General features: G+C 40.5%; 1 protein-coding gene across 1 annotated transcript in view; it reads left to right on the top strand.

Moving 5' to 3' along the window:
• LOC149440926 (interleukin-13 receptor subunit alpha-1-like) overlaps window positions 1-18,376 on the top strand; it is a 148,231-nt gene that overhangs the window by 64,093 nt on the left and 65,762 nt on the right. The window contains exons 3-6 of the mRNA XM_089657958.1: window positions 1,894-2,041; window positions 9,464-9,584; window positions 10,069-10,116; window positions 15,607-15,791. Coding sequence (XP_089514084.1) covers window positions 1,894-2,041; window positions 9,464-9,584; window positions 10,069-10,116; window positions 15,607-15,791 — 502 coding nt within the window. The remainder of the gene's footprint in view (window positions 1-1,893; window positions 2,042-9,463; window positions 9,585-10,068; window positions 10,117-15,606; window positions 15,792-18,376) is intronic.

Genomic DNA, 18,376 nt, shown 5'->3' with positions numbered 1-18,376 from the left:
AGCTTTTTGTAAAGAAGAAGATAGTTGAAACTATATAATTGTCCCATGGTAGAGGTAAGTTGGATTCCCAAATAAGGGATATGGGTGTATTTCTATATAAACAGAAGATGTTCTTAAGGTGGTCAAGTAGCACTTTGGTTTTTGTCACATTGAGGGCCATGGACTTATTTGTTTGGAGACCAGAAACTGCACCCACCTTCACATACTTTTTTTTTGGTGAAAAAGGTGAATTTATACTTTAAATAGTATGCTAAGCCAAAACATATTTAGTTTGCTTTAGGGTGAAGAAGGATTACAACCTTTGTCTATTTTTTACTGCTCTCCAGGGCTCCATTAGAGAAATTAACGGTCCATGCCCAAGGACTGTTCTAGGTATTTATTTATGCTGAACATAAATCTCCTGGTGCTTTCCCATGTCCAGGGAACCACACATGGTGTGTACAGCCTACCATACAAGTGAATGGCTGTATGCAACTGTATTATAACCGCTGATAATTCTTTGCATCAGCATTAAGCTACATATGCCCGTCCAAGGGTATATGTAGCTTAATGCTGTCAATGTTTTAATGCAAAATTTTAGCGCCCGGGAAATACATCAGACATGCAGGTGCTGGTAAACATCACCTACGGCATGAGTACCAGGAAATTTACACAACTTTTTACATACAGAAATAAAAATCTAACGAGTTCTAGCCTCCTCCTGCTCTACTAAGAATACATGTTTTTCTGTCGACGTTGTTGTTAGAGAGATTTTATTACTTCCTGTCTGATAAAACGTGGTCAGCAGGATAGGAAGTAAGGGGAAATCTCTCTAATGGTGCATGGGGTAAGAACCCTACAGTGGTTCTTACCCCTCCCCACTCTGTCCAAAACTTAGAGAAAAATAGTTTGTCCTGACATATGCTTTAATACTTAAAACACCATAAATATATATTTAACTTACAAGTTGGCATTGGGGAGTTGAATGACCTTTCAGCTTATTATGTTTTCAGAAAATTGGCTTGGGGTAGTTTATAACTCTGATCTTCCCTCAATGCCAAAACAAAGAAGAGGATACAGTCAGAGATGGATACCTGAGTGAGCAGGGTGAACTCAGCTTGGGGTTGAGCAATGGTAGCTGAGCTCTGAAATCCTCCTGAAGCCAGCAGGAAACCCCAGAACCCCAGAGCAGGACCAGTATGGTGGCAGTGCCCCATTACCTTCCTTCTTATTGCTGTGAGAACAAGACATATGAACCATTTTTTGTCAGTCACTGTTCAGTGCTCTGCCCCTCCTGTGCTAACTTCAGTAATTTGAACTCCAGTAGCTCTTCTTTCGAATCGGACTACACAGGCCAACCTTGGCTCCATATGTATATCAATGAGCGTTGGCCACCATGACCCTATTACTGGTTCACCGGTTTTCCTTTCTTGGATCACTATTGCTAGGTCCTGAACACTGCAGACCAGGAGCATCCAACCAGAACGGCAGTCTTGGTGTTTTCCTGACCCAGTCCTTTGGCTATTAGCATTTGGCCCTTTTCAAAGCCGCTTAAATCCTTATCCTTGATCATTTTTCTGCTTTCAGTGTGTCAACTTTAGGGATAACATGTTTACTTGCTGCCCAATATATAATAACTCAACTCACATTCAGATGTCTGTGTAACAAAATAATCAATGTTATTCACTTTATTTGTAAGTGGTCATAATCTTATGGCTGATCTGTGTATATATAATGGCAGGGATTAGTGTGTAAACTTTTCAATGGCATGTAAATGAGTATGTATTTCATCAGTCTTTGTAGGTCACCTTTAGGATTCTTGGAATGTACTCTGTATAAAATCCATGTCAGAGAGTGAAAAGGAAACATTTGATGTAGATAAGCGATCAGATAATGAAATCTTCTGTTTTTCAGGCACAACGAAGAGGGAAGACTCCACATTTTGCAGCACATGTTGAAAAACTTGATTTAAATGGAGAAATTATCTTATTTGTTCAAGCTGAGTGTAACAATACAAACATTGTCAGTAAAAATACATCTCTGGCTATACAGCTAGCAAAAGGTAAAAGGTGTTTAAATTGGTATTTATCAATCATAAGTTGTCATAGGGCTCATTCACACCAGCAAACCAGGCTTATCGCACAGGCACTGGTGTACGCTGGAAGCAAATAGTGTTGATGCACTGATCCCGGTTCATTGTGTTTTTGCTTTTTTTCTTTCTCGTTAGATCTTGCTTGAAATATCACAAGTAACATTTTTCATTCTATTCACACAATGGCATTGCGATTGACGTTGTGACTTCATATGGAACAAGGCTTTCTGCTTTGCCATGAGACGGTATTGGTCATTGTGAAAAGGTGTTTAGCACATTCCCAGGGTAGCTGGTGTGAATGAGCCCTTCAAGTGTAACTCCATTCTTGTTGAGGGAAAAAAGTCCCTCTAGATGAACTGTATACATTCAATGGGGCAAAAAGTGCAGCGCTTAATTATAAAACATGATTACATGAAGTCAGAATAGGAGCAGGAACTCGACTTTTCCGAGTCACCCATTGTCTCCACCCTTTACCCACCTCTGATCACCGTTCCTTGGTTTCACCCACCTCCCAGTATCACCCTTTTAGAGAATACAGAACCCAGTATCATTTTGTATGAAATTTTGTTAATGTTAACAGAAAAGCAGTAAAATAGATCCTGTGCAGCCAGCAACAATAGATCCCTCAAGCAACAATGGACCACCAACAAAATACCCCCAAGCAACAATAGACCCCTGGCAGCAACAACAGATCTCCCACCAACCAGCATCAATAGACCCCCTCACTCAGTAGTTGACCCCTCCAAGCAACAACTGACAACCCAGCAACAAAAGACACAACTTCAGCAGCAATAGATCCCCCACCAGCAACAATAGACCTCCAGGAACAATAAATCCCCTAGCAGCAATAGACTCTACAGCACACCCCAGCACCCCTTGCTATTATATACAGTCAGTGCTGAAGGGTTGGGTTCTGTAAGGCAGGTGTATTTCCCCACTATTTGGGTTTTGATCCCTTCAAGGGGATGATTTGAAGGTAATGTTGAGTTCTCAGGGGATCTCACCCATGCAGAAAGAGAGGGGTTCCTGGATAGTATCACTGGAGAGGACTAGTTTTCAGAACTCTCTGGATTACTAAATCCTGGAATTTTGGAGATTCGTTTTGGATGGGAAGAGCCTCAAAACCCTGATTACAGGGATTTTGGTCTTGAAGGGGTTAACTCAGGTGTTAACCCCCAGCAGCAATAGACCCTGCAGCACACCCCAGCACCCCTTGCAATTATATAGAGTCAGTGCTGGAGGTGCCGGAGCTGCATCCCTCCCTTCTTCCCACTGAAAAAAAGCCCTGCATGAAATATACATGGTGTGTAAATATATTGAGCAGGTGAAAACTCCTTATAAAAACTATCAATCATCCATACACATAGAAACATAAAAGAGTGACAGCAGAAAAAAAGACAAAATGGTCCACTGTTTGCCCCAATTTTTTTTTTTTATGTATATACATTTTTTTTTTTACTTTTTTGAGTATAGATCTATGTTTGTCCCAACTTGTTTAACCACTTGCCAACAGGGCACTTTTACCCCCTTCCTGTCCAGGCCAATTTTCAGCTTTCAGCGCTGTCGCACTTTAAATGACAATTGCGTGCTCATGCAACACTGTACCCAAACAAACTTTTTATACCGTATATACTCGAGTATAAGCCGACCCGAATATAAGCCGAGGTACCTAATTTTACCACAAAAAACTGGGAAAAACTATTGACTCGAGTATAAGCCCCATCATTAGTATCAGTGGGAGGAATAGTGCCCCATCATTGGTGTCAGTGGGAGGAATAGTGCCGTATCAGTGGGAGGAATAGTGCCCCATCATTGGTGTCAGTGGGAGGAATAGTGCCACATCATTGGTATCAGTGGGAGGAATAGTGCCCCATCATTGGTGTCAGTGGGAGGAATAGTGCCCCATCATTGGTGTCAGTGGGAGGAATAGTGCCCCATCATTGGTGTCAGTGGGAGGAATAGTGCCCCATCATTGGTGTCAGTGGGAGGAATAGTGCCCCATCATTGGTATCACTGGGAGGAATAGTGCCCCATCATTGGTGTCAGTGGGAGGAATAATGCCCCATCATTGGTGTCAGTGGGAGGAATAGTGCCCCATCATTGGTGTCAGTGGGAGGAATAGTGCCCCATCATTGGTGTCAGTGGGAGGAATAGTGCCCCATCATTGGTATCACTGGGAGGAATAGTGCCCCATCGTTGGTGTCAGTGGGAGGAATAATGCCCCATCATTAGTATCAGTGGGAGGAATAGTGCCCCATCATTGGTGTCAGTGGGAGGAATAGTGCCCCATTATTGATATCAGTGGGAGGAATAGTGCCCCATCATTGGTATCAGTGGGAGGAATAGTGCCCCATCATTGGTGTCAGTGGGAGGAATAGTGCCCCATCGTTGGTGTCAGTGGGAGGAATAATGCCCCATCATTAGTATCAGTGACACCAATGATGGGGCACTATTCCTCCCACTGACACCAATGACACTTGCTGACCCCTGTTGCAGTATGGTGCTGCTGCAGCCAGCATATGTGGTTGCAGCAGCACCTCTGCACTGCACACTTACCGGCTTTTCCCTCACTCGATTTTCGCGGGTCCGCTCGGCTCCGCCTCCTCGCCCGTGATTGGCCGCCTGTGTACCTTTCCTGAGCTACAGTTCTGGCGGCCAATCACCGGTGAGGAGGCGGAGCCGAGCGGCAGGAGTGAGGGAGTGGCCGGAGTGACGGAAGGAGCAGTGCTTCCTGGATGGATCATCGTGGGAGCCAGGTAAGAGACAGCAGCCCTCTGCCCACCCCGGTACGCGCCCCCCTTGACGGAGCCTCGCGCCCCCCCATCTGCAGACGTTGACTCGAGTATAAGCCGAGGGGGCCGTTTTTCAGCTCAAAAAATGTGCTGAAAAACTCGGCTTATACTCAAGTATATACGGTAATTTTTTTTGAGACAGATAGAGCTTTCTTTTGGTGGTATTTAATCACCACTGAGTTTTTTTATTTTTTTGCTAAACAAACTAAAAAAAAGTTTTTTTTCTTATTTTCCGTTTTACAATTTTGTAAATAAGTACAGTAATTTTTCTCTTTCACTGATGTGCGCTAATGAGGCTGCAGTGATGGGCATCACTGGTGGGCACTGAAAGGCAACACTCATATATAACACTGACGGGCACTGATAGGCGACACTGACAAACACTGATAGGCAGCACAGAAAGGCAGCTCTGATGGGCACTGATATGTGGCATGGATGTGCACTGATATGTAGCATTGATGGGCACTGACAGGTGCAATTATGGGCACTGACAGGTGGCACTGATGGGGCTACACTGATGATCAGGGCACTGATGATCAGTGTACATGTCCCCTCTGAGGAATGCTGCTTACAGCATGAGGCAAGGACTGCCGATAACCGGCATTTCCTATTTACATGCGATCAGCTGTGATTGGACACAGCTGATCACATTATAGAGCCTACGTCATCGGTGCTTTACTGTGATCTCTGCGCTGCTCACCCCCCGGGGGCACGCGTGCGTAGCTATAGTGGGAGGACGTGATATGGACAAGAGAACCATGGCCCGTCTGTCACTTCCTTATATGGCGGGCAGTAGGCGGTTAAATCCATTTACTGTTGACAAACTCACTATACTTTCTAAGACTACTTTTGAACTTTCATCCTGCTAATTTCAGGTCATGGACCAGTGTTCTTGATCTTGGTTTCATATTGAAAATGCTGTCCTCCTGAACCTTATTCACTCTCTTGATGTATTTAAAGGTTTCAATCATGTCTCCCTTTTCCCTTCTTTCCTCCAGACTGTACATATTAAGATCCTGAATTAGCTCCTGATATCTTTTATCTGTGTGTTCTGTCATGTCATTTCTCAAACTGAGTTCTAAGTTCTTTCACTAAAATCACCCTAGCAAAGTCAGTGCCATAATGAGAAAAGCTGCAGTGTCTTCAACTCTAGGTGATGCAGAACAAAAACAAAAATACCAAGATTAAAATTCCTATTCCAGATGATGCTTTAAATAAAACAAAAAAATCTGTGAGCCAATTAATTAGAATAATAACAGAAATCACCCAAATAGCCCTGATCAAATGTTTACATACCCTGGAATGTTTGGCCTTGGTACAGACACACTCTGTGTGGATGCACTGAGAATGCTAGATACTGAGCCATGGGGAGCAGAAAGAACTGTCAACAGACCTGCATAACAAGGTAATGGAATTTTATAAAGCTGGAAAAGGATATAAAAACCTTGAATATGCCAGTCAGTACCATATGTTATTAAAAAGTGGAAAGTTCAGGGATCTCTTGATACCAAGCTAAGGTCAGGTAGATAAAGAAAGAATGCAGCCACAACTGCCAGAAGAATTGTTTGGGATACAAAGAGAAAACCATAGGTAACCTCAGGAAATAGAGGCTGCACTGGAAAAGGACAGAGTGGTTGTTTTTAAGGAGCACAATTCGATAATATTGGAACAAAAATGAGCTGCATGGTTGCCAGAAAGAAGCCTATACTGTGCCAATGCCACAAAAAAAGCCTGGTGAGGCATGCCAAGGTGTTGTCGGGGATATTGTTAATGAACTTTGGCTAGAATGCTGCTCAACATAGAGAGCAGAGGTCCAACATACCATCTGCATGGTGTTCTAGTCAACAGCACTCATGCTCCTATGAGCAATGGTCTGGATAGCCAGTGTGCTGTCAGCATTGGGCATTTTAACTGTAGCTGGAAAACACTAGTTCATTGAAAATATAAAAGAAGCCAACATCTATTAGTGCTTTACACGCAATAAATACAGAGTATTCAATTTGGGTTTAAAGGAAACCTGCCAAAATAGAAATATTGGTGCTGCCATTGCTGACTTGTTTTGGATAACTGCATGCTGGGAAGTCACCATCTTCATTTGTTCTTCTTTGTGTTGTGTCAGTGATGAGTTCCTGCCATAAAACAAGCATGTGCTCATCTGGTGTTGGTGCACCTAATACAGGCATACTTGTTTTATGACAGTGACTAAACACTAAAGTTAAATGCGTGGAACATGCATGCACCCAAGTCAGCAGAGCCAGCTCCCTATATCTTGACAGATACAAACCTATATGGAGAATTTGAAGCTAATATATATTGCACAAAACATATATTATATCCATATGTTATCATTCTTAAAGTGGTATTAGACCCCCCCAAAAAATGTACAGTATTTCAGCATACTAATCCTAAAGGTGGGAATACACGATTAGAAAATCGACCGATTGGTCATCCGATGACCGAGAAGCATTCGTTCGTTGGTCGAAATCGTGGCTCACATTAACCAATCTAAAAAAATCATTCGTCGGGCAATACATAGTGTTGACATCTTCCGTACAAGTGGAAGTGATGCAGTGTGCGTGTGACCTTGTAGCAACGCCCTTCTGGCCAGAACGAGCGATATACACAACAATTACCAGCAATGAGTAAAATATACTTATTACATTACCTATATACATAAATAGTGATACATAAAATATAATATGCAGAATTCTGGTTTCATTATCTCATTAGGACAATCTACTTTTAACATTTGGATTTTTCATTCGTGTTTACGAAGATTCCTTGCACATAAACATCTGGGTCATCTTCTGTTTCAGCTCACGCATGATAGCGCTTGATAGATTTTTTTTTTCATACGACTGTCATACCAACGCATAGAAAATTGGTCGTTTGTATGCGAAACGACAATATTTTTCACTGTTGTTTAACCAGATTTGTTTGTTCACAATATCATTATCGGTTAAAACATCCTGCTCATCAACGAAGAGAAAATCGTTTGATCAATGGTTCCGCAAAAATTTTTGTACGATTTTCTTATCGTGTGTACATTAGTATGGTGGCTCCATTTTGGATGATGTAGTAAAGCAGACACTTTTGGACAACAGCATTGTCACTCTGGGGAGAGGGGAGTGCTGGACTAGCAGATTTAGATGAACTTGGCTAACAAATTGAAGCTCAATTTCAGCTAACACTTTTTAAGCAGTTACAGCAACAGTTTTTTTTTTCTTTTGGAATAAAGGTTTTTCATAAATGAATAAAAGCTGACCATTGTAAGCACCCCTGTTATTGTTAAATGATTTTTTTTCAACCCTTTAACAGCTACTTTGCCTGGACAGTTTGGTCTGTTAAAATGAAAAAATAACAGATTTGGCTGGATCACCAGGTGAAAGTAAAGTAAAAAAGCCTAAATAAAGAAAACTAATGCATCCACCACATCTAAGAATTAGTGAGCTTCAATTTAATACTTTTTTGTTTTTTGGGTTTAATACTGTTTAACCTTGTTGTGATAACCCACCCCCATTGAAGGTTCTAATATGAACCCCAGTACCCATTCACCAGACTGTCAAAAGCACCAGCGCAACTACTTATGAGGTTTTTGTGCAAACAGGTATATGTCACCCACATGTCATCTGATGTATCATATCAATTTCTCCTCTTTAAATTCAGGTTCAGTTGTGCACAGTCCTGTTGTTTTTTTGTTAAATAATTCAGAGATTCAGTCCCGTAGCTCCATTGTTGATTGCTTTACTACAAAGGGATATGATATGAGCAGTTAAGAACCGCTGATATAGTTTGTCATTGCGTACTATGATATGTAAATGATAAACTTAAAGATATGTACAACCAATGCCACCCTGTACTCTTCGGGACCAGTTATGCAAATAGCAGCTTTCTTATGCTATCTGTTATATAGCCATAAGAATTCTCTCCACAAGGACTAATGATCTAAAGATAGGTTGCTAAGAAAGCGATGAGCTAAGGTTCGGGCCAAACCAAGTTCAGCAGAATCCCACATGATAGCAGACCACCAGCCCAATTGGTTGAAGTTGGGAAATTCCCTGCCCTACAGTCACATATAAAGGACGGGGATGCTGGTGACTTCATTGACATAATATGGCCACATTTGGACAATCGAATAAATATGGCTGTGTGTCCAGGTTAGGTCAATGATGTTAACAGTATCTCTGCCCCTTTGTTACATGTGGCTGCCAGGAGTTCTTGGCCAAAGCTGATTGGGCTGGTGGCCTGCTCTCATGTGTCAGTTTACACTGGGTTCAGCCCAATTCCTATCACTATTGCTGATGGATTGGGCACTGAACTACAAGATTCTAGAGGAAGACACTACCAGGATGTGTGGGAAAGGCGCTGCGTTGAGTATGTTCTCACAACTTATGCTGTCAATAAGTCCACACATGTTCACTCTGATTACATGGGGCCATAGGTTTGCCATGCTCAGAAAACGCCCTATTAATAGCAATAGAATGGAACTTTTGGTTAAATAATTTTCCTACTCAAATGAATACATCCTATTATATTTTGCAATTGAAAGTGCATAATTTTAGTAGACACTCACAGGTATTAATTTACTTATGCTTGACAGGTGATCCGAATACTTCAGTGAGAAACTTCAGCTGCATTTGGTATTATTTGGAACATGTTCAATGTACCTGGCAGCCAGGACTAGATGCTCCTTCAGATGTCGACTACAGCCTGATTTTTTGGTTGGTATGAAGTGAACATGTCTCTGCACAGGCTAGCAGGTCTCAGCTTTGACTTCAGTTTGCATGTCTTGTAATCCCCCTCTTTGTGTCCGCCTATAGAAACTAGATTTTATCAATATCTGTGGTTGGGCACAAAGGATGCTTAAACAGAAAGGTAATAGGTGTTGTTTGCTTTACCTTCCTTATTTATGATATTATATTTGCTAGAAAGATTGAGATACATTTTAAGCTCTCCACAAAGAAGATAGAGGCAGGCTCAACAAGGAGAGCCAAAGGAAGTTTGTCTTTGTATGCTGTAGAAATACTATACATGTTTTGTGTGTGTGAGTGTATGTATGTATGTATGTGTGTATATATATATATATATATATATATATATATATATACACACAGTATGTGTGTGTGTATATATATATATACACACACATATGGTATACATATTTTTTATATTTTTAATATGACATACTGTTTCCATTCTATGCAGGACAAGTGGTGAGGAAAGCTGTAGACAAGTGAATTCACAACCTAAACAGTAAGTTAAAGGACAAGACAATGTGACTGCAAGTTCTTTCATGTTTTCTCCATACGGTTGCAAGCAACTCCAATATTCATTTTAGGAATTAGCCACCACTCCTTTATAAATTATAAAATTATAAAATATATTTTATAAATTATAAAGTATTCCCTATAGAGCTTTCCACATAAGGCAGACAGTCTGTCTGCTGTCACTTAGCTCCAAACTGGTTTTCCCAGAAAGTGATAACCTGATTGACACACAAAAGGTGTCACATCCAGGAATCTGGCTTTAGACTAATTAATGCTTATTGATGCTAAATGATGATTGAGTCTGTAAGGCCTATTGAATCATTGTGTATACATACACATCTGTATCCCAGATCAATTGATGACCCCTTGTTTGTACCATCTATTCATTTCCCTACTGCCCAGGGGCTCAATATTCATCCTTAATTTCCAGACTGTTCCTGCACACACCTTTGCAATGAAAGGGCCTGACATAATCTAATCTACTCAACCTGTTATGGCTATGATACCATATTTCCATTCAAATCTTACATGTCCGTTACAATAAATTTTACATGTCCGTTACACAGAGCAAAACATGAAATGAATCAAAAGTAATTATACACTAATCATAATAAATTCTGTGGTTATAAAATAAACTTCCAAAACCACCAAAATGAAAAAAATATAAAATTTGTGTCCAAATACAAAAAGCGATGAAACCAAAAACAAAGAAAGTCCCCTTTAAACATGCAAATAGTGCTCCAAAAAAAATTTAGGATAAGTGTAAAACAGAGAAAAGACTCCACGGATCCACACCTTCCTGTAAATACTGATGTATTCCGCACTCACCAGAGATAAGAATAAATTGCACTTTATTGATGCAATATTATCCTCCAATTCCCAGGGAAGATTTCCTCTCCATAGCCTTCTCCATATACAAGAGCTTCCTTACATCCATCTTCAAAAGGGATTTCCTCTCATAACGATGTGTTATATAGGAAAACAAAGGAGAACCAATACTGCAATATTGCAAAGACTTTTAATTGAATAAAATAGTGCTCAATCTACTCACATTATAACTTGAAATAAGTCACCAATTGATAAAATCCTCCAAAACAAACTTCCCAGTGTAAAACGGATTCCAGAAAGTAAACCAAACTAGCAGCACCAGATATGACGTCACGCACTCAACATAGTAACCCGGAAGTACGTCCGACTTACCTATATATAGATAAATATCGTGCTGCGCTCCTCTATTATTATCATCAAAAACACATTGATTACGTGTAAAAAATAAACTAAAATAAAATTTAATATAAATAAAGTGTGAAAAAAACAAAATGTGAAAAAAACAAATGTCCACTGTGCTTTTACAATCCCTTTATACTATGGAAATAAATGTATCATTGTATATCCAGAGACTGATATGTAAGAGTCCTCTTTCTTTTTGAGAAATCTGTGCTAATTAGATGAATACACTCCAGGTTCCAAAAACCTTTGCAGCATAAATACAGCTCTATCATGCGCTCACCTCCGTCTCCAGCCTCAACAGGCTAAATCACGCAGTTTATCCTATAAAAGGATGAAGTATGCTTGGCTGCTTATCACCTTCAAACAATCTCTCCAAACATGTCTGACTTACGTGTTTTGCCCCTCCTCCTCTGGGAATTGGAGGATAATATTGTGAGTGAGGAATACATCAGTATTTACAGGAAGGTGTGGATCCGTGGTGTGTCTTTTCTCTGTATTAAACTTATCCTAAAAATTTTTGGAGCACTGTTTGCAAGTTTAAAGGGGACTTTCTTTGTTTTTTGTTTCATCACTTTCTGTATTTGGACACAAATGTTATATTTTTTTTCATTTTGGTGGTTTTGGACATTTATTTTATAACCACAGAATTTATTATGATTTGTGTATAATTACTTTTGATTAATTTCATGTTTTGCGCTGTTTTATTGTTTCACTAATCATATACTAATAATATACCTGTAGGATTCCTCTGGAAACTAGAAATCAGTGTGGTAGGCACTGCCCTAGCAATCTTCTGGGTCTCTGAGTGGCTGCCCTGCTTCACTGTGAACACAGGAGGTTGGTGGCTTGGCACGGGCGCCATTCAGAGAATGCTTTGTGTTTTCCCAATGAATGCAAGGCATTCTCTGATTCGATGAGATGGAGAGTGTGACATCACTGCCCCTCATCATCACCTCTTCCAATTTGAGAATGCTTTGCATTCATTGAGAAAATGCAAGGCAATCTCTGAATGATTAATAAAACAAATTGTAGTGAGCGCTCTTTGAATATATACAGCAGCTAGAACACTCCAGGTAACCACAATACCTTCAAAATATATGTATATAATTGTAAACAATAAACAGTGCAGCGCTCAAAAAAATGATAATAAAGGCAGTATAAAGTCTATGCGATATCCATGGTGTTGTCTGGATTAGATGAAAACCTCCAGAGTAATTACTGCTTCAAAATAATAGCAATGCACACTCACCAGAAACGCATGGATTATGCGTATGTAGGAATAATCATCCCAGATGTCAGATCCATCAAAGATCAAGTGGTGGGCATCCCTCTCACGGTGGGTCATCAAAGACTCCAAATCAGATCCAGAGGTCCCCTTAAGGTTAGTCAGGTAATCCACACTGGTAGTATTGATCCCTCTTCTGGATGGTATAGGCACCTTCTCTGTGGGGGTAATAGCTCCACAAAGGAGCCCCAAGAAACAGGTGCCAGAGATAGTGTAGTATGTTCTTAGATAATTTTATTGTCAAAAGCAGCAATAGGGCAGTATGTACATCACAACATATATTAGGAAGTGAAAGACAGCATTACTGACCCCAATAAAGATGGCCGCCGGGCCTCCTCGTGGCTCCGGCAGTAGGAATGACGTCACGCTCTGCACAGCTCCTCCTTAGGCCTTTCGTGCTATAGGCACATCATCAGAGGGGAGGCTGTACAGGCTGTGCAGAGCGTGACGTCATTCCTACCGCCGGAGCCACGAGGAGGCCCAGCGGCCATCTTTATTGGGGTCAGTAATGCTGTCTTTCACTTCCTAATATATGTTGTGATGTGCATACTGCCCTATTGCTGCTTTTGACAATAAAATTATCTAAGAACATACTACACTATCTCTGGCACCTGTTTCTTGGGGCTCCTTTGTGGAGCTATTACCCCCACAGAGAAGGTGCCTATACCATCCAGAAGAGGGATCAATACTACCAGTGTGGATTACCTGACTAACCTTAAGGGGACCTCTGGATCTGATTTGGAGTCTTTGATGACCCACCGTGAGAGGGATGCCCACCACTTGATCTTCGATGGATCTGACATCTGGGATGATTATTCCTACATACGCATAATCTATGCGTTTCTGGTGAGTGCGCATTGCTATTATTTTGAAGCAGTAATTACTCTGGAGGTTTTCATCTAATCCAGACAACACCATGGATATCGCATAGACTTTATACTGCCTTTATTATAATTTTTTTGAGCGCTACACTGTTTATTGTTTACAATTATATACATATAATCTCTGAATGGTGCCCATGCCAAGCGAGTAACCTCCTATGCTCGCATTACGGCAGGGCAGCCACCCGGCACAGGACCTGAAAGCTAATGATGATCACTAGAGTGACAGTGTGAACTACAGTCATTTACCAGCTTCTAGAGGGATCCCACAAATATGGTATATGCATAGTTACATTGGTCAAAACTGGACTAACGTAACTATGTATAACATATCCATACCTGGAATTTTGTAATACGTTTCATTGTTTCACCCATGTATACAAGCTGCTCACATTTACTTTATTTGTAAAGTATTACTAAACCCACAACAGTAAAATCAGTCTGTATATGCAGTAAATAATGCTTGTTATACTCACTGTGAAACTTAGGGGTTAATCCTCTGCATTATATAAAAAGGATGTTTGATCCTGTCTCCTCCAATGTTTCCCTTCTTCCATATTCTCCATTTCATCTCCTGATGGAACAGAGCCTCAGGGACACTCTGTACATGCTCAGTTTGGTGTGTACTGCTAGAGAGAATTTTATTTTTCTTGGGAGAGTGCATGTGATCAGCACAGGACCAATCAGGACTGTCCAGACAGAGGGTCAGGGTTCCCGCACTCTCATAGGGCAGTGAGAGGAGAATGCAAACTCCTCCTACAAGCTTTAACCAGTGCTGAGCTGGACACTGATAAAAGTCACAAGACTGCTCTAACTGCTGATGAGAAAAGATATTTAGGAGTTTATATTTACTATAATAATTGCATTTCCATGTTCTGTGTACTGTGGGAGACCAGATATAGTGTATACAGGGTCCTGGGTTTAGTAACACTTTAATACTACATAATCATAATTGCAATCATATACACCCTTTACTTTTATGAAGATGTCTCGCGTTACCCCCTCAGTTAAATTACGACAGTGTGGAACTGCAAGTATGCATGCTTTGTTTTATCCTGCCCAATACAATGGTAATCTGTTCACCATCCGATTCTCCCACACACACGTCTGAAGTAATTTCCATATCTGAAGTAGTTACCTCTAGTCTGTTCCCTACGATAGGAGAACAATGGGCTGGCAGCAAATTCCCTTACTTATGGCATACGTTATTTCAACATATGCCAGAGTATTATTACAGTACAAGTAATGCAATCATCACAGTTAAAATGTTTGCAGTAAGGCCCCATTCACATCTGTGTGATGCGCTTATGCACTTTTTTTGGTCATTTGTCACGCGACAGTAGAGGGCAGCCCAGGAACCTTTTTTTTGGGTAATAAGCCTTGTGACCTTCTGTATTGCACATTTTGGTGCAGTTTTTGCTTGAGAAAATGCGTGTCTGTTAGTTGTGTTTGAGGTATTATTAAGAAATAAGTAATGATGCGCATTTTGGTACGTATGCCGAAACATGCAAGTGTGAATGGGGCCTAAGGGAGTTTGCTCTCAGCCCAATGTTCTTCTACAGTAGTGACAGACTATATGTGACTGTTTGGCACAAATGCATATAGGAGAGACTCAGACAAAGAACAAGATGTACAATATATTGGGCAGAATGAAACCATATCCTTGACAGAATGAGACATGTATCCTTGCATGTCCTGTGCGTGGCTTGGGAGTAATGCACGGCATACAGCAAACATCTATTGAGGCAGCCATAGTTTTTACCCAGGCTGGACTGCTAATATGTCTTCCTTTTGTTTATCTCCATTACAGAGTGGTTGATGGGAGTAGTAGTTTACATAACATAACGTTTATTATAGTGCAGCTCACATAAAGTGAAAAGAGCAGTGCATTTTTATCAAGTTCAACAGCTATTTTCTGTACTTGCTGAAAATGTTCCTAACCCAAAAAAAACAAAAATGCAGCTAACATCTAGGAACTGGTAAACTGCAATATATTACATTATTATTGGGTTTAGTTATGCTATAATATCTATTTGGTCAAATATTTACTTTAATGTGTTTCTTTTTCTCTTGTTTTTAGGTTTCATGATTTATTACCTACAGGAAGTTCATGCTCTAACTATACCTTTAGCAATGGAATTCCTAATGGGTGCCAGTTTAAATTTAAAAAATCATTTGCTACATTCAGCAAACTGGTAATAGCGGTGTCAGACTGGTCAAAGGAGGTCAAACCATACCTCTACTATGTGAGTGCCAATAACATAGGTATGTATAACTGAAGACACAAAATAAATGTCTCATTATGCATGTCACTGTTACAAAGCACTAGATACTGTCACATTACTGAACAGCATCTAAGGTCGGAGTCTTGTACAGAATGCCAGGTAAACGTCCTCATTCCTATCCTCAAAATTGTTTCAGTTAACTTGCGGATCTAATGAGACAACTAACATACCTAAAGCAGAACTAAACTTACCTCCTCTCTAAAGGTCCAGGTCTCTTGCTGGCGCCGGCATCTTCTCCCCCGGTGGCAGTCTTTGGGCATCTCCATTGTCCTGCGCAGGATGACGTAACTCCTACACATGCTCAGTCATCATGGCATACATGGACAGTGTCAGCGATATAAGCTGCAGAAGACTGCAAGTAGGCAGGAAGGTGTATTTTAACGCAAAAGAGACATTGTTTGTTTCTTCTGTGATAATAGTCTGCACGCAGTCTGTTCTAAAAAGCCTTTAGCTCTGCTTTAACTCCCAACTGATCCTATTTCGAATGAATATCTAGTTTTCTGTTTTATCGTAGAAGCCTTCAGGAAAGCTGTGATTGTTTTCTTATTTATCTCAATGCTAGTTCTGGGTCATCTACATCATAGTATAACTGAATACAAAAAATACAAAATGTGCTATCCAAATAACAACTTAAGATATCAATTAAATTCTTCAAGGATCGAAAGACAATAACACCTAGTGTAGTGTACAAAATCTCATACAGTGGAAAAAATTCCAAATCATTATCTTTAAATTTTCAGCCTAATCTTCACACCAGCATTCTCCGGCAGTGTTTTAAGTGCCTCCATCCAAATTCTGGCACTCACCAAAACCTCATGCCTTCAAGTTTAGTTTCAGGACTGTCTTCCCAATTCCACTTTGTTTCCCAGATCAAAGAAGGCTCCCAATCTCCAAACTATCAGTCATAGCAGAATAAAGAAAAGAAACTTGACAGTTCATTACCTTTAAATAATTTCAGGTTCCCTGCCCAGTTGCGGTTATATGAGTACTGCAAATGTTGTTTCTATCTCTGTAAGTGCATCCACCCTACTGCTACAGGGTGGCACGGCTGCGCAAAATCACGTGTGTGTGTATATATATATATATATATATATATATATATATATGTGATTTGCATTTCCGGGTTGTGGGCGAACGCCTGCGCGCATGCCGCCCTGCTTGTGGCGCTCTTGGCTGATGATCACTGAGTGCCGGCTGGGAATCACCAGCTGGGAACTGGTGACTGACATTCCCAGCCGGCTCTCGGTGATCATCGGCCAAGCTCACAAGGGGAGAGACCTGTGTGTAAACAATACAGGTCTCACAGGTCACACAGGTCTCTCTGCTGTCTCACTTGCCCTCCAGAGGATTTAACGCGCTGAGCTACTTTAACTGACAATTGCGCGGTCATGCAACGCTGTACATTTATGTTATTTTTTTCTCACAAATAGAGCTTTCTTTTGGTGGTATTTGATCACCTCTGTTTTTTTTTTTTTATTTCTTGCGCTATAAACAAAAAAAGACCGACAATTTTGAAAAAAAAAAAAAACAGTATTTTTTACTTTTTGCTATAAAACATATTCAATAAAAAATGTATAAAATCTAATTTCTTCCTAAATTTAGGCCAAAATGTATTCTGCTGTATGTCTGTGCTAAAAACAAATCCCAATAATTGTATGTTAATTGGTTTATGTAAAAGTTATAGCATCTACAAATGGCGGGGTATATATATGTACAGTTGTGTCCAAAATTATTCAACCCCCAATGCTGTAAAGGGGTTTAGGGACTATAGTGTACATTTGGAATTGTATTCAGAATCAAATCCTACAAGGACGTTGTAACTACCCAAATGCAACTAAAATGACATCAATTGTTTATGTAATACAGTAGTAAATGGTTCTTATGTGGTTTCTTCATTGCCACAATTATTCAACCCCTTAAAGACTACCACTCTGAAGAACAGAGGTTCATACAGGTGCTTTCCATCAGGTATTGAAAACACCTGTGGATGTCACCGAGCAGCAATCAAGCATAATAAGCACCAATTAGGCAGCTTTAAAATGACTGTGATACTCAGCTCCTTCTAGACATTTACTGGTGTGGTTACAAACATGGTGAAGGCAAGAGAATGGTCCAGGAAGACAAGAGAAGAGGTGATTTCTCTTCACAGGAAGGGCAATGGCTATAAGAAGATTGCAAAGATGTTAAACATACCAAGAGACACCTTAGGAAGCATCATTCGCAAATTCAAGGCAAAGGGCACTGTTGAAACGCTACCTGGTCGTGGCAGAAAGAAGATGCTGACTTCGACTGCTGTGCGCTACCTGAAGCGTAGAGTGGAGAGAAGTCCCCGTGTGACTGCTGAGGAACTGAGAAAAGATTTGTCAGATGTGGGTACAGAAGTTTCAGCCCAGACAATAAGACGCACACTGCGTAATGAAGGCCTCCGTGCCAGAACTCCCAGGCGTACCCCCTTGCTGTCTCCAAAGAATAAGAAGAGTCGACTGCAGTATGCCAAAAGCCATGTGGACAAACCACAAAAGTTGTGGGATAGTGTTCTGTGGACTGATGAAACAAAATTAGAAC

Source organism: Staurois parvus, unplaced genomic scaffold, assembly GCF_062004578.1.
Source record: "Staurois parvus isolate SC_StPar_1 unplaced genomic scaffold, SC_StPar_1.0 ptg001045l, whole genome shotgun sequence".
In the NCBI taxonomy this organism is placed as follows: Eukaryota; Metazoa; Chordata; class Amphibia; order Anura; family Ranidae; genus Staurois; species Staurois parvus.
Note: the sequence above shows the minus strand (reverse complement) of the source record. Positions and strands in the feature narration are given on the sequence as shown.